At 56.3% G+C, this 15253-nt stretch overlaps 1 protein-coding gene across 1 annotated transcript in view; it reads left to right on the plus strand.

The window, feature by feature from the left end:
• The window catches only part of TEX264 (testis expressed 264, ER-phagy receptor), a 38280-nt gene extending 24645 nt beyond the window's left edge, over nt 1–13635 (plus strand). The window contains exons 5-6 of the mRNA XM_008921213.2: nt 5523–5694; nt 12798–13635. Coding sequence (XP_008919461.2) covers nt 5523–5694; nt 12798–13111 — 486 coding nt within the window. The 3' untranslated portion in view covers nt 13112–13635. The remainder of the gene's footprint in view (nt 1–5522; nt 5695–12797) is intronic.
• The last annotated feature ends 1618 nt before the right edge of the window (nt 13636–15253 follow it).

Consider the following 15253-nt stretch of genomic DNA (forward strand, 5'->3'; position numbering starts at 1 on the left):
CCCAACTCTCTCAGCCTGTCTCCATAGGTGCTCCAGCTCTTGGATGGTTTCTGTGGCTTCCTCTGGACCCACTCTGACGTGTCCACAACTGTCTCATGCTGGGGACCCCAGAGCTGGAGGCAGTATTCCGGGTTGGGTCTCACAAGAGTGGAGCAGAGGGGGAATATCCCCCATCCCCTCCCTCAGACTGCTGTCCACGCTGCTTCAAATGAGGCCCGGGATGTGCTTGGCTTTCTGGACTGCCAATGCACGTTGAAACCAAGTTTGAAACCCGAGGAGGAAGGGATGCCTCTACTTTTTTTGCTTTCATCATCTCAAATGTGGGACCGAAGCGGTGTTTAGCCTCAAGCTGCTGTCTGGGCAAGGAAAAATGGAAACAGGGACATCCCTGGTCTGTGTATGGGACAGAGGGATGGCCCAGCAAGGAGTCTGTCCCCTGGCTGAACTGGGAGAGTGCTGAAGGGCGCTGGGTGCTGTGCAAAATGAATTGCAAAGCCTCCCTGGACTACCTAGCGCCCGTGTTCTAAGATAAGCAGGGATGACACACCGAACATGGAGCTTGTGAGGAAGCGAGGAGGATGTGGCACACAGCGCGCTCCCTCCAGTCCTCGCTGGTGGCTCAGTTTCAGCTTTTAATTTTAGCAACTGATTTGGGGCCGTTCAGCTCCAAGCAGTTTTGTTGTTTCTTTAAAATCCCCGGGACTGAAGCGTCCGACCCCATCACTGAGAGGATGGATGCCTCCAGCTGGAAGGAAGATGTGGGGGAGTTATGTTGTCTGAGCAGGCAGGAGCTGCTGGCATGTGAGGACAGAGCTGGTGGGTCCCCCGGGGGTCTCCCCACGCTCTGCCAGGTGCCAGCTGACTTGCCAGCACTAACCAGAGCAGCCCAAGAGCCAGAAGCACAGGTGAAGGGAGGCTTGTGACAATGAGGGTGTGATGATGCTCCAACTGGTTGGGGGGATGCTGGTGAGACTCCCCAGCTTAACCATCACCCTGTGAGCTGTGCCAGGAGGTCACGATGAGGACTCAGAGGGAACTGTAGGGACAGAAGGCTTGTAGCCAGAAGCAAGGTGAGGACAGTAGCTGCCTCTGCACCACCATCCCTGCAACCCTGGAAGCATTCTGGGATCAGCTGGAGCCTGGTCGCCAGCGTGCCCAGGCATGGCGAGGATCCAGAGAGCATCCACAAGGCTTGTTTGTGGTCTCCTAACAAGACGAATTCTTCCAGCAGTGGGAGATGAAGCAGATTCAGTTGGTGACATTTGAATTCCTGAGCAGATGAGCTTCACAGAGTGACAAAGCCGGTCCCCGCAGTGCCCCAGCTCACCTTCTGCTTCCCAGCAGGTGCTGAGGGGCACAGTATGATGCCAGCACCCTGCCGCCTCCTTCCTCCTGTGCACAGTTCTGCTGGGATTGCAACGACTGTGGGTCATGTCTCAGCCCCCTGGTCATGTGTCCCATAGCCCTAGGGCTGCTCTCCTGCCCACCTGGGAAAGTGGGGGCATTTTCAGTCTGGGAGGCTGTGTCCAAAGCCATTCCATGGGCAGATGATGGAGTCTGTTCCCTATGGACAAGTAGTAGAAGGAAAATTTGTGCTGCCGAAGAGGTGCCACCTCCTGCTGCTTGGGAAGCTCTCCCAAAATTCTGATTCGGTGCATAATCCTGTTGTCCTTTCTGATGCATGAGGCCAGAAGATTCTCCATTCCTAGAGGGATGAGAGCAACCTGAAGGAAGGAGAGTCAGGGAGTCAGTGATGGTTGGTGATTTGGAAACAACCTGGGGTAAAGACTGGGTAAGGTGCTGTTTCACTTGGGAAACAGGATGCAAGAGTCTTCCCTTAAAAAACCCTTGTTCCCAAGAAGGTGGTGAGAAGCTCCCCGCTGTGTTCCTCAGACGGGCCGAGAAGAAGTTGGCTTTGTGGGAAGCAGTGGGTCTGACATAGCAGGAGTATTCTGGAGCTGCTGTGCCTGTTGGGATTGAACATGTGGACTCTGGATGCATTTGCCTTTGCTGGGTGTGTGTAGAGTGGCTGTATGGATTATGTGCAGTGACTCCCGTGCTTCGGGTGCCTGGTGGAGGGTCCCGCAGAGCAATATCTTTGTGTGCGGCGCTGCCGCCTCCGTCTTTGCTGTAGGAAGGGAAAGTTCCCAGCACAGGCTGAGGAGGGAGGTGTCACCGCACGACCTTGTGGAGGGATGAATCCCCTTCTCTGCCCTACTTACTGGTCCTGCTGTCCTAGCCAGCAGCCTGGCCTGACGCCGTCGGTGTCCCACTGTTCACCTCTCGCTGAGCTCCTCTGCCCGTGTGAGACAGCATTGGATTTGACTCCGGGGCTCTGCCTTGCAAACTCTGTGTCCCCCGTGCTGCTCCATCTGTTGGTTTAGCAGCACAGCTAGCGAGGGGCTCCCTCCTCAGCGGCACTGCAGCATTGCCTGTTGAGCCTCTCTGTTGTTTTGCCATGTTGTTGAGCCTTTGCTAATTCGCTCTCTGCTTACGCCTTCGCCTTTGGACTCTGCTCTCCAGTCTCTCCGAGTTGTTTCTTTGCCTTGCAGCAGCCTTTCAGCCTTTCTCTCCACTGGGATAATCCCAAACACGTTCTGTCCCGTGCTGGCACCAGCCTCCTGATTGCATTTTGCTTCACTGTGCTTGCCCGGCCTCTGCCTGCTTCCTAATCTCCTTTGTATGATCACAAGGCTGATCTCCCTGATCCCCTTTGGATGATCCCCTTGTCCATTTTTTTGGATGATCCCCTTATCCCTTTCCATTGTCATGGCTCCCCATTTCATTGCCTCTGCCCTTTCCTCAAGTCTTTAGGTAGCCTCATCCTTTTGTCATAGGCTGGATGGGACAGCATTCCCAGCTGCCACCTCTCTGCTCCTTCTTGGGGATGTTGTCCTCTCCTGAGCCCACCTGTCAGTGCTGAGCTCTGTAGCAGCCCTGCCAGGAGCTAGGGCCAGCTAACTTGCCTGGATCCCAATTTGGTTTGTATAGGCATAAATTAGCATTGCCAGATCTGGTTTCTCTCCATTTCCTTTTGGGCAAAACCCTGGATGAAATGGGAAGAAGTCAAGTGTTGTAGCTGTCCATAATAAGGCAGGTGTGGGTTTTACAGTGAGTGTTTGGCCACTTCAGTGTCATCCCACCGACCTGGTTCCTGGCCATGGGTTTTGGCTCCAGGGCACTTGTGCTCCTCTGGCTTCAGGGACACAAAGCTACTTCCCACTCTGGCAGGGTGGAGCATCCTTATATCTCTTATGGGATAATCTGTGAGTATGAAGCAGCATTTAGCTCAAGAGCCAGTCCAGGACTCTGCTCTTCACAGAGGTGTGCATTTTTATTCCTTAAAAAGCCAAGATTCCCGTATTTCATGTGTGTGGAGGGGGTGTTTTTTGTGCTTTGGGGGAGTCACTACTATGGCTGTGTGATTGGAAGGGCAGTTGAAGCAGCCTAAATATATTGTAGGGAGAGTTTATGTCCCAGATCTGCTCTTTTGGAGTCTCAGGATGGCCTTTGGAAAGTCATCTTGGGGTGTCTTGGAGGCCAGGGTGGAGCCCTGAGGTTTTAGACTGGTTAGAGACCTCATATGAGTTTAGTGAAGGTCTCTTTGCTCTAAGATCCTTTGAGTTGTCCCCATCTGCATTAAGTGGTGGAGGGCCAGCTGGATGCATCCAAAAAAAACCCCTGCGAATCTTGGAGATACCCGTCTCTGGTGTGTGTTGCAGTAACCTAAAATAACGAGCTGAGCTGAAGATTGGCGGATGGGCTTGTGGTTGGTAGAGCAAGGGGCAGAGCAGCGGGGAGGGTTCTTGTCTGCGTTGTTGCTGAAAAAGCAAGAGTGATATGAGCCGCCTCTGCTCTGCTGCTAAAAACAGCCCGGCTTGTTTTTATTTAATACAGTTTTGATCCACAGGCCTCAGTGTTTCACCTGCCCGCGAGTGGGAACTCCGGGCTCCAAGCTCCTTGGAAGCCCGCCCGCGTCCCTGCGCGTCCCTGCGGCACCGGGAGCGCGAATGTGGTTCCTCCTCGGCTGGAGGGGGAAATTGTGCCGGAATTCAGGCTCGGAGACATTGGGATGGGATGGGTAAAGCTTCTGCTGGAGTCGTGCTTCTGCCGCTGTGGTGCTGCTGGGTAAACTGGGGCTCTGCATTGCCAGCTCCTGCAGGCTTTCCCAGGAGAATGGACCCGAAAACTGCTCATGTGGGATTTTCTCTTACTTGCGCAGCGTCCTGGCAGCGTGGAGGTGGCTCTTCAGGTATCCTTGCTGCCAGCACTGGGAAGAGGGTCAGTGTTGGCCTGTATTGTGAATCCTGCCTGGTGCCGGCATTTGTCTAGGAAATAAATGATTCTTAATCACATTGGTCCATCCCCAGGGGTGAAGGAGGTCAGGAATAAACAGGCTTTTGTAAGGTCATGATTGATGTGCCTATAGAGCTCATCCTTGGAGCGGGGCCAGACATGGCTAAGGAGAGTCCCAGAGGGATGGGGACCCTGCTGGAGGATGTCTGGGCAAGCCACATCAGTGGGCTGTGATGGAGGAGGATAACTGAGGATAGCTGAGGAAGAGGAAAATTGTTGGGTCAGGGAAGAAGAAGAGAATAGTCAGGGCAAGAGGGAGGAAGAGAATAGGGAGCAGGAGGAGGAGGATAATCGGGGTGGTTGCAGGGTTAAATAAAAGCTGTCAGTGATTTGAAAAGGGGAAAGAAAGAAAAAGAAAATCCGCTGAAGAGACACTCTCCTTTCTCACCCGGCTTGTAATCAGCCGCCCCCTCTACCAGCGAGCAGCTGGCGGGCAGGCGGGTGAGGAGGGGGTGGCAAGAGGGGTCCAGCTGCTCCTCAGCCCTGCCCCGGCACCCTGAGAGTCCCCACAGCCCTGGCTCAGCGTGGGCTGCACAGCCCAGGGGGACATGCCCCTGTCATGGGTCCCTGGCAGGCTGGGGAGTCTGAGGTCCTGAAGAGTGCTGCCAGGGGGAGGTGGGGCGAGGAAGAGGAGGAGAGGGACTTGTCTGAAATGCCAGGGATTCATCTCCCACTCCCCCTGCCCTCGCCGTTCTGAAAGGAGCTGCTTGAGCTGTCGGCTCTGGATTATATTAATTAGTGGAGAAGTGCTACGCCTGCTCGTGGGGCCGGGCTGCCGGGGGGAACCAGAGATTTGGCAGGTCTCTGCGAAGCAGCTGCCCGGCTCCCCAAAACCCCTCGCTCCAGCCCAAAATGAGTACACCAAAGCCAAGGCTGAGCTGGGGGAAATGAATCTCTCATGGTCTTCTGCATCTCCTCCTGGAGCCTGACTGGCTGCTTACCCCCAGGGCCAAACCTGCCTGCCCTGGTATGTGCAGGCTGTTGTGACAGGGAAGGCACCCTGTGGTTTTGGGATGGGACCCACAGCTCCTCAGTGGGTCTCCATGTCTGTAGGCAGAGTGGGTCAGTCTATGACACAGCCAGGCCGGTAGGTCCATGTAGTGGGGGGCTGCTGGGGTGGGGGGCAAAGGCACACCCCTGACTCGTGGCTGCCTGCTGTCTTTCAGGAGAGGAAGCTGTGTGCCCACCCCCGGATCGAGATCTACAAGCAGGACCGCATCTACTTCGTGTGTCCCCTGGCACGCCAAGGGGACTTCTATGTGCCTGAAATGAAAGAACTGGAGAGGAAGAGCAGGGCTGCTGCAGCTGAGGCTGAGGACGCCCAGACAGACATCACAGGTATCCGTGGTTTGCACATGGGCTCCATCTTCAATGAGCATCAGCCCTCACAAAGGTGGGGGTCCTGGTGTCCTCTGCCTGAGCAGACAGAGAGGGACTGACCTGTGCCTGCCTGGTGCCCAACCACTGAGTCTCAGCACACATCTTTCCCTCAGCCTGGGCTGATCCCCAAGGATCTTGTCTCCAGGGTGTCATGCCATGCCTCAGGGAGCACCCAGGAACCCCTGCAGTGTCTGGGCGAGGACCAAGCTACCACTTGAGCCACTGTCCTACTGTTGTTAGTGCAGAGCTGAATCTCACAGCTTTTGGTTGCAGCTGGGCTTGTTTTTCTCTTTGTCATATACATCTTCCTTGATCTCATCTTCATCTGTTACATATTGGGACTGCAAAGAGCTTAAATACCAGGTTGCTGTAGCTGGTGGTGGAGTTGCCTGAGAGCATCTGCTCAGCAAGATCTGTTGGAGCCTGGATGTATTCATACAGGAAGGGACCACAATGGCTGTAGGCGCAGAACAGGAGTGCTATAGTAACCTAAAATGCTGGTTGCTGTCACCAGCCCACGTGCTCCCGTGCCTGTGAGATGTGGGAGCCGACTATCCAAGCATTCCCAGGCGCTGGACAGCGCACCCGAGCTGGCTGCTGGCAGGGGCAGCCGCCTCCTCGAGCCCCACATGCTTGTGTAATGGGCATGAAAAAACCATGATGGCTCTACTCGCCTGCTGGGCAGTTGGGTCATTTATTTTAACACATCTTCAGGTTTGGGTTGCTTTAATTCTTAATCGCGTGCGGCGTAAAAGCAACCCAGGGAATTGCTTTGTGGGAGCTCTGTCCTTTTAGCGCCGCAGTAAGGAGTCTAATTGGAGCTGTTTCCCAGCGCTTTGAGGTCCTGTGTTTTCAGTGCTCACTCAGCTCTTCTCCTCTTTTCCTTGTGTCAGGGTGGCTGCTGTGGGCACCAGCGTGGCTTGGCTAAAGGGGCCCCAAAGCCCACTTTCTCTGACTTCTTCCCGTGGTTGTTCCTTGGTTTCAGAGATGGATGGCAGGACCCATGGGAGCAAAAGCAGCTTTAGGGTGGTGCCTTCCGTAGCTGGGCGTGCTCCTTTCTGCCCCACTCAGGCAGTGCATGATCCTGCAGAACATTCAGGGATGCTGGGAGCAGCCACTGCCCTGCACCGTGGCTGTCTCAGTGCTTTCCCTGGGATGCCACTGCCAGCGTCCCTGTGGTGTGGGAGTCCCCTGCCTTGCAGGAAGTAGTGCTAGGAAGGTCTTCCCAGTTTTAGACAACAAATGATGTTGGACTTTCTCATGTGGGAGACCCCAGGCTGGGCTCCCTGGCAGCAGCTGTGGACCAGCTTCTCCAACCCCCCTCCCCTTCCAGCCACACAGATGAGCTTTTGTTGGTGCAGTCTGATGCAGTGTCATCTGCTGAGTCTGCACAAAACCAGCTTAAAATAATAATAATAGCTGTGAGGTTGGCCCTGCCTCTAAGGCTAAAGAGCTGGGCTTGGATGTTGCACTGTGATTGTCACTGCTGGGCACAGTGGCAGAGCCAGGTCTGGCAGGGGGTCACATCCTTGCTCTGGCCATTGGAGAGGGTCAAGGATGTGGCAAGCCTCCGAGTTGCTTGTGCAGCTCCTACCTGAGGATCTTGGTGGTCCCTGTGATCTCCTGCATCCCTGTAATGTCACAGTGCCCCAGACTGGCACAGCTGCTGACAGCTGGGGAGGATGGTGCTGCGTGGGGAGGTCCTGGGCTTGTGCAAAGGGAAATGGTGCCCAGTGAGCATCCTTGTCCCACTGCCACTGGCCTGCTGACACCAGGAACTTGGTTTGTAGCTGTCAGGCTGCCCCTGGTTCAAAAGCAGGGTCAAAGTCAGGAGGTGAGGTGGGAGTGGGCAGCTGGTCTTGTCAGGCTTCACATCTCCCATCTGCCCAGCTGCTCCCTGGAGATGCCTTGAAGGAGATGCCTTGAAGATGACACCTTGTAGATTGAGACTCATCCTCCCTTCCCAAGGATTTTCTGTGTTGGGATCTGTGCAACCACCTCTGAGTTGAAGAAAGAGAAAGCTCCAGTCTCTTTTCACATCGTTTTTACTCCTCCTTCCCTGGGCAGCTGCTCAAGGAGAAAGGTCCACTTAGCCACAGCCCCTTCAACAGGCATGACAGCCATGAGATCTTCATGACCCAGCAGATCCCAGGGTGCCTGTGACAGCTTTTGAGCTTTCCTCTGCCAGATGGAGGATGGGCACAGCAATGTCCCCTTCTGCTTGTCAATATGATTCCCCCTCAACCCCAATTGCATGGATTTGGATGATTTCTTGATCCACTTCAGCTCTGCCAGTGTTTCAAGTGGTCCTGCCCTGATGGAGGCTCAGGCAGTGCTGGAATGCTCCTGGGAGAGTGGGAGAGAGTGGTAGTCCCTGATGGTGGCAGTCAGCTTCTCTGGCTGTGCAAATCCAGGTGTAGGGCTTTGACACCCTGCTGCCTCATAGAGTGAGTGGAGACTGGGAAGGTGCTGAGCCCCATTTTCTCTCCCAAAGGCAGCTGAGGATGCTGTATGTACAGCAGCCTTGGGCTCTCACTCCTGATGTGACAGCAGATGAAGCCTGCTCTTCCCCCCTCCAAAAATACTGTAATAACAGCATTAAGCCTGTGATTTCAGAGTGAGCATCATGTTTAGGAATGCTCTGTGTGGACACAGCACCTGTTGGTCATAGCTCATGAAACTCCCTGCCAGCGGCTGGATTATGCTTTCCTCGCATTAAAGGCTTGAGATGTTCCAAGTGGAAGGTGTTGCCATTTCTCCTCACCTGTTGTTGTGGCTGGTGCCAGACAGTACCGAGTGACTTGGATGTGTAAGAAAAGCCTGGATTTGTTTTCTTGAACCTCCTGACCTTGGAGCACATCTCTCCATTCAGGCTGTCATCTGCTGTCCTTGTTCCTGAGCTCACCCTGCAAGGTGCTGGGTGCCTGTGGCTCTGAGCGAAGCCAGTGACCACAAAGGCTGTGGTGTATGGTCCAAGGTCTCTGCTTTCTGCTGCTGCTCTACACAGAGCAGGGTGCTGGCAGCTCCGCTGAGGACAGACACACTCAATATGCAAGGAAGGGGCCAGGGGCTGTGGCTGCCTCTGCAATAATTCTGTCCCTTCTTCGGGAACGTCAGGGTCATCAGAAAGACAGGGAGCATTTTTGGAAGGCGGCTGATGGGTCTCCAGGGGGCCAGTGTCAATCACGGTTAGTTGTTTTGTACTTAATTATTTTCTGGGGCCTTGGCATCAGCACGGTGCTCAGCGGGCCCTCGCTCCCGGCTCCCTCTCGGCAGCGCTGACCCCGCTGCGGCGCATGGAAGGTGAAAGCAAACGAAAGCAGCCTCTTGACACAGGCTTGCTGGCATGAACACAGATGGTTCCTGAGCACGTGGCTCTGCCCAGACTCTCAGGTGATCATTTTGCTCGAGCTGAGTCTATCCAGCAGCGTTCAGGTACAACTGATGGATGGCATCACCCACTGAGCCCCAGTGCCATGGGGGGGCACCTTCCCTCATGCGTTCTGCCTCATCCCCACTTCTGTCCTCTGAAGAGCTCTGCCTGTTCCTGCCTGCCCCTACATCCCAAGAAGGGGCTCAGCACACAGCTCCTGCCAAGCCTTCCTGCTGGTCTGCCTGCGCCAGCCCCTCTCCTGGTGGCTTATGTGCGAGCTTCGGCAAGCATGGAGGAGCTGTGCCCCCAGCAGCACACTGATCTAGTGTTCAGGGACAGTGAATATTTGGTCAAACAGGGGAAAAGAGAGGGCCTGGGAGCACCAAGAGGAGAGCGGTGCTCAGGCAGCAGTGTCACACTGGGGCAATGCAGAAGGGGAGGCAGACCTCATTCTGGATCTGGAAATGGGATGACACAGGGCTGAACTCCCTTTATGAGTGGTTCCTCTTGCATCCCTGGCTGGTCTCTTGAAGCTGGCAGCTTGACTTCCCTTCTTCCTAGGTGGCCCTGTCCTTTTTGGGGCTCCTCAGCAACCTGGCGTGGCTTCACCCCAGGCTGCTCCTCTGTTGCCCAGATGAAAGCTTCCTGGGTACCGTGTTCCTACGGAGTTAAGGTGCAGTGGGATGGCTACACCATCCTTGGAAGAGCAGAACAGAGGAGGGGTTTCCACAGGGTGGCTGGCACCTTGCTGCGTGCCAGAGGGAAAAGCCACACTTGGTTGGGGTGCTGGTCTGGCTCTTGGTGCAGGAGCTGGCCTTGAGAAGGTGGATGCAGGGAATGGGCAGTGGCTCATAGGGAAACCAAGCAAGGTGTGTGGGGAAGGATGGACAAATGGGTGTGACAGCTGCTGGAAGCCTCTGCCTGTAAGATAAGAGCTGAACCCCTGCTCGCCCTTCCAATGGGGCTTTGGTTGCCTTCTTGGAGCCCCCTGCACTGCCTGCCTGACCTCCCTGGACTGTGCTGGGACAGCTGGGTGTTCCTGCCACATCCTCTGCCCGAGCTGAGCCCTCACGGTCCCCAGCTCCGTCTGTCACCGTGCCCACCCCAGACATCCATCCCGGCCAGGCGGAGTGGCCGCGCCAGAGCTGGCCTTGTCCTGTGTGGAGGAGAGCGAGGCTGCTGAAACGGGCAAATTTGCCAGCTGATGCTGCTCAAACATGATCAGAAGCGACAGAGCAGTGACAAAGTGCTTGGCTGAAAGGAAACAGGACTCGATTTATTGTCACCCTTTGAGCAAGGGAGAGGGAGGCGGCTACGAGGGTGAGGACATCAGTGCTTTCCCACGGTGGTGGCTTGGAGCAGTGTGTAGGTCAGCTTCATCCGCATCTTCCCCTTCCTGAGCTGCTGCTCCTCTCCTCAGGACCTTCTTTGCTGTGTGGCATGGGGTTATGTGACAGCTTCTGACCCAAAATGGCCCTGGAGGTGCCAGGGGAAGAGTGCTGTGCAGGCAGGGCACAGCTTGGGGGGTCGGTGTCACTCCTGTCCCGGGTTTCAGAGGGACACAAGATGACTACGAATGACGTGAGCTGTCATGAAGCCGTGGTGGGAATGTGTCCATGTCACCTCGGGCCACCACTTTGGCCAAACTGGATTATTTCTTTTCTTGATATCTTCACTAGAGATCTGGCAAACCCTTAGTTGGCTTCAAAGCTTGGGGGTCGCACACTCTCATCCATCTCCTGCAGCTCTCTTGTCTTCCCAGAGGCTCCCTGCTGACCCACTGCCCTGCCCAGGTCCTGTCAGGTGGGACAGCACCTCCCACCTTTCTGCTGCCCACTCAGTGGCTGCCGTCCCCTTCAGCGAGCGCCTCACCACAGCGTGCAGAACATCCTTTTTAACTTAGAGCAAATGTACTTTCCGTGTCGAGGCGCTCCCTGATGCTGCAGCAGAGGCGGTGCGTGTCAGCGGGCAGCCGTTCGCTCCTTTACGTGGGGGGGTCACCAGACATCGCCTGGGGTGGCTCAGCTGGTGGCAGCTGCCAGAGGGTTTGCACACTATGGCCAAGGTGACAGGGTGGAGGCTCAGGCTCCTTTCCGAGCGGGATGAAGCCAATACGCCATCCAGGTGGGATGGAGCAGTGGGTGCGCTGTGTCTGCGGATCTTTTCTGGCTACTCCTCATCCCGCTGCCACTGCTCGGTCCTCTCCGAGCAGCCGTCACTCAGCCGGCAGGACCGTGGGATGATGCTGCTCAGAAGGCAGAGGACTGCCATTTACAAGCAGTTCTGCTGGCAGCTGCCCAGGCTGGGAAGAAAAACAGCTCAAAGAGGGATTTAAGGATGTTTGGAAGGCAAGTTCCCTCCTTGGTGGGTCTCCTCCAGATCAGTGGCTGCCACACAGCTGGAGGAGAGTGAGCAGCCCAGCCCTGGGCACTGCGGAGGGAGGCTGGAAATGCCTGTGGGAGTCTGGGACAACCCTGTGTCTGAAGCTGAGGATGGAGCTGCACCAGCAGGAGACAGTGTGGAGGAGAGGACTCTCCTCTCCCACCTGGGAGCCTCTCTGTGGTCATTGTCATCTTCTTCACCACTCCCCAGCCCTGTTGGTGGCAAGCTGCAGCCCTCCAGCAGTGCTGCTGCTGAGGGGGGCTCCTCCTGGTTTCCCTCCTGGTGTGGGGCATGATCCTCGGCAAGGTCATCCAACCTGGCATGGATGGAGGTGCCAGGAAGCAACAGAGCCCGGCACACACTTCTCATCAGTGTTAGGCAAGGGGGGAGAAGGTGGAGCAGGGAGGGCCATGATGGAGGAGCCTGTCCAGTGTTTGCTGCCGTGTCGTAATTAACAACATGTATCTGTGATGTCATAATTAACCATGGGGATCTCTGATGTCGTAATTAGCAATGATTAACATTTTTTAGGAGGGTTTTGTCTCCTGGCTGGTTGCTCTGGCAACAGCACCGAGCTGCTGGTCTCAATCTGACACGTTCCTCTCCTTGTCGACTCCTTAATTGTGTTGTCGATGGAGCTAATGAGACAGGGATCCAGGGAGGGGGTGGAGAGCCCAGGGGTCTGCCCTGGCAGGCAGGGGCAGCCCCCGGGGGGGCTGGGTCATGAGAGGAGGTGTGGACTGGCAGTCAGGTGATGTGGAGAATCACTGAGTAAGGGGGGAAGGCTCCCCCCATCCTCTGGCGCCCTGAGTCCTGTCTGCTGCTACCCTGCCTCCCTTCACACTGCTACCAGAGCTGCAGGGAGCCACGGAGGGAGTGGGAGCAGGTTGTTGGGTGCTGAAGGCACCAGGATGTCCTGGCACGAGGCTAAACCTACACCTGCCTCTGACAGCAGCACATCTGAGAACCTACCCGTGTGCCACCATCCCCTCAGGCGCTCGAGCATGGTGCCCTGCCAAGGGCAAGGTTGTCCCCCAGCTCCCAGGCTATACATTCTTCCTAAAAAAGGGCTTGCCAGGTCCTTGGCGTGTGCATGGAGAGCAGCCATGGGGCCAGGAGGTCAGGGCACGGCTGGAAGCTGGGGGTTGTTTATACTGTTTATACTTGGTGCCCTGATTTCAGGGAGCTGCTTGAGTCCAGCTTCTTGTCTTAGCCTGGTCACATCTCAAAGGCACAGGAGGTGACAAGACATAGGAGCTGGTCCTTCCCGCAGCATTCACTCCCTCCCCTTCTCTTTCCATCCCAGGGGTCGACACCATGAGTGAGGCAAGCTCCATCAGCATGGAGGCTACAACTGACAGCAGAGACACCTCGGTGGCCACCTCCATCCTGCTGCCCTTCCCAGCCAGCCGTGGCCGGGAGGAGGCGGACAACCGCAGCGAGCACAGCTACAGCGAGTCGGGAGCCAGCGGCTCTTCCTTCGAGGAGCTGGACCTGGAGGTCACCGGGGACGGGGAGGGAGCCCCGGGTCTGCTACCTGATGTGGGCTACGCAGGCAACCAGGAGGTCGCAGACAAGTGGACCAAGGAGCCCATTGCTGCTGAGAGAGGAGAGGAGTGAAGCAGAGACCTGGCTGCCTCGCCTCCCGCCAGGGTCTGAGTTACTGGGAACCAGTCGCCTTTCCCACCTCCTTCCTCTCCAGCCAAGAGATTTCGGTTGCTGATTCCCCCCAGGACCTGCTCTCCCTCTTTGCAGAAAGGGTGTTTGACTGTTTTGGGGGTGCTGGGAGGTGGGGGGGTTTTCTGTGACGCTCGGCGGTGCCGGGTGGGCGCGGGCTGGGGGAACAGCGAAATGCATTTGCCGTCTGTGTGTGTCTGGGTGCGTCGCAAACTCCTTGCAGGTGTCTTGGGGGTGGTGGTGGATGGTAGAGGTGTCCCCCCTTGTCTCTGCCTCTCTCACCCACAGCTCCTCTCTGCCACACCACCACATTTTCTAGCACCAAAGAGCTGTGAGGTGGGTTGGTTGGGTTTGTTCCTCTCTTCTCTTCCCCTTGCTGAACAATGGAAACATCCCATGTAAACGTGGTCCTCCTGGCACTGCCATGGGCGCTTTGGGGTCTGTAATAAAGTGGATGCTTTTCCTCACTGGTGGCTGGTGTGTTGCTCTCTGCCTCTTGGCCAGTCGTGCCATCCTGCCTCATGGTGGAGAGTGGGCTGTGGGTGGAGGCTGCTGGTGGGCTGCCCTGTGCCCCCTGACTGAGCCAGGGAGCTGCCCAGGGGCTCTGCATCCCTGCTGCTCACACTTGCTCCCTGCCTGGGCAACCCAGTGGGGTCACAGACACCATCCTGAGCTTCTGCAAGTGGTGGGGGGAGCAGAGAAGGGTCCCAGTCACTGTGCCGAGCTGGGCTGAGATGGAGGGAGGTGGCATCCCTGCTCCTCATGGGAATATGCAGAGAGTAACACCAGTAAAGCCAGGTCCCTAGGCTGCTGATAGGCCTCCTCCTGTGGCAGGCGACACCAGACTGCCTGCACTGTGCCTTCCTGACATCCTATCTGCCTGGTCCTGCACCTGTGGAGTGCAGGCAGGGAGGGCTGCCCATGCTGGTCCCAGTTCCCTGTCCCTCAGCTTGGGACAAGGGAGCAGCCTGGACATCACTGCCATAAGTGTCCCGGGGCAATCCCAGCTGCCAGAGCACTTTGCTGAGTGCCTTTGGTGCCTCCAGCAGCTCAGGGATTGTTTCCTGGTGGTCAGACACGGCAGCCCAAAACCTGGGACTTGGGGTGGGAGTGCAAGGAGCAGGGGAGGCCTGGCTGTCCCTCCGTGGTGGGAATGTGTCCTCCCTGGCTTGGAAAGGTCATGATTAGTCCTCAGCCAGTGATTGACATGAGATTGTTCATAAATATTTTGTGCGCTGAGTGATAAAATATTAAACTCCTCCAGCCCACATGGAAAAATATTGCTCTTCCTGGTGTTTATCTTTGTTGCTGGTTATTACAAAACTGCCAAGCCCCCTGAAATATTTATACCTGGCTGAGGCTCTATGGGGGGTTGGAGCCAGATAGCAGATCCCAGTGCTGCTGGTCCCCTAACCCTGCTGAAGTTGGGGGCCAAGGAGGCTTTGCTGTCATCCTCCTGACATGGGCAGCACCAAAGCAGCAGCAGCTGGGACGATGCAGCCAGTGCCAAGGTGTGTGTGAGGCTGGTGCCAGGTCCCATCTGCTGGGGGAGAGGTGGGACCATGGCAGGGCCAGCATCCCTTGGCACAGCACATCCTCAGTCCTCCCCAGCTCTCTGTCCCCCCTGCCTCGCAGTGACAAGGTCACCCAGCCCAGGCATCCTCCTGTCCCCAGTGTCCTGCTCCATCTGTGCTAACAGTCTTGAAAGGAGACAGGCTGGTGGGGTCTGGGGTCCTGCTGCCAGGGGACTCGATCTTGCCATGGGAGCTCTGGGTTCTCTCCCCCAAAACAGGATTGCTGTGGGAACGCAGTCCAGCAGAGTGGGTCTGACTCACTGAAGTGCCCTGACCCACAGCCTGCAGGTGCAGGAGCTGGCAGGGAGGCAACTTAGGCAGGGGCAGTGAGGTGGATATTTTGATGAGATGTCCCAGAAACACTCCTGTCCCCTGTGTTATCCCCTGTCCCATTCTTGTCCCGAAGTCACAGAGCTCTCCAAGGCAGCTGAGCTGCCAGCATAGGGACAGGCAGGGTCCTGGGCAGCTGAAAGGCTCTAGAAGGAGTTTGGGTAAATGGTGGGGACCTGGA

Source organism: Manacus vitellinus, unplaced genomic scaffold (genome assembly GCF_001715985.3).
Source record: "Manacus vitellinus isolate BGI_N305 unplaced genomic scaffold, ASM171598v3 scaffold_14_pilon, whole genome shotgun sequence".
NCBI lineage: Eukaryota > Metazoa > Chordata > Aves > Passeriformes > Pipridae > Manacus > Manacus vitellinus.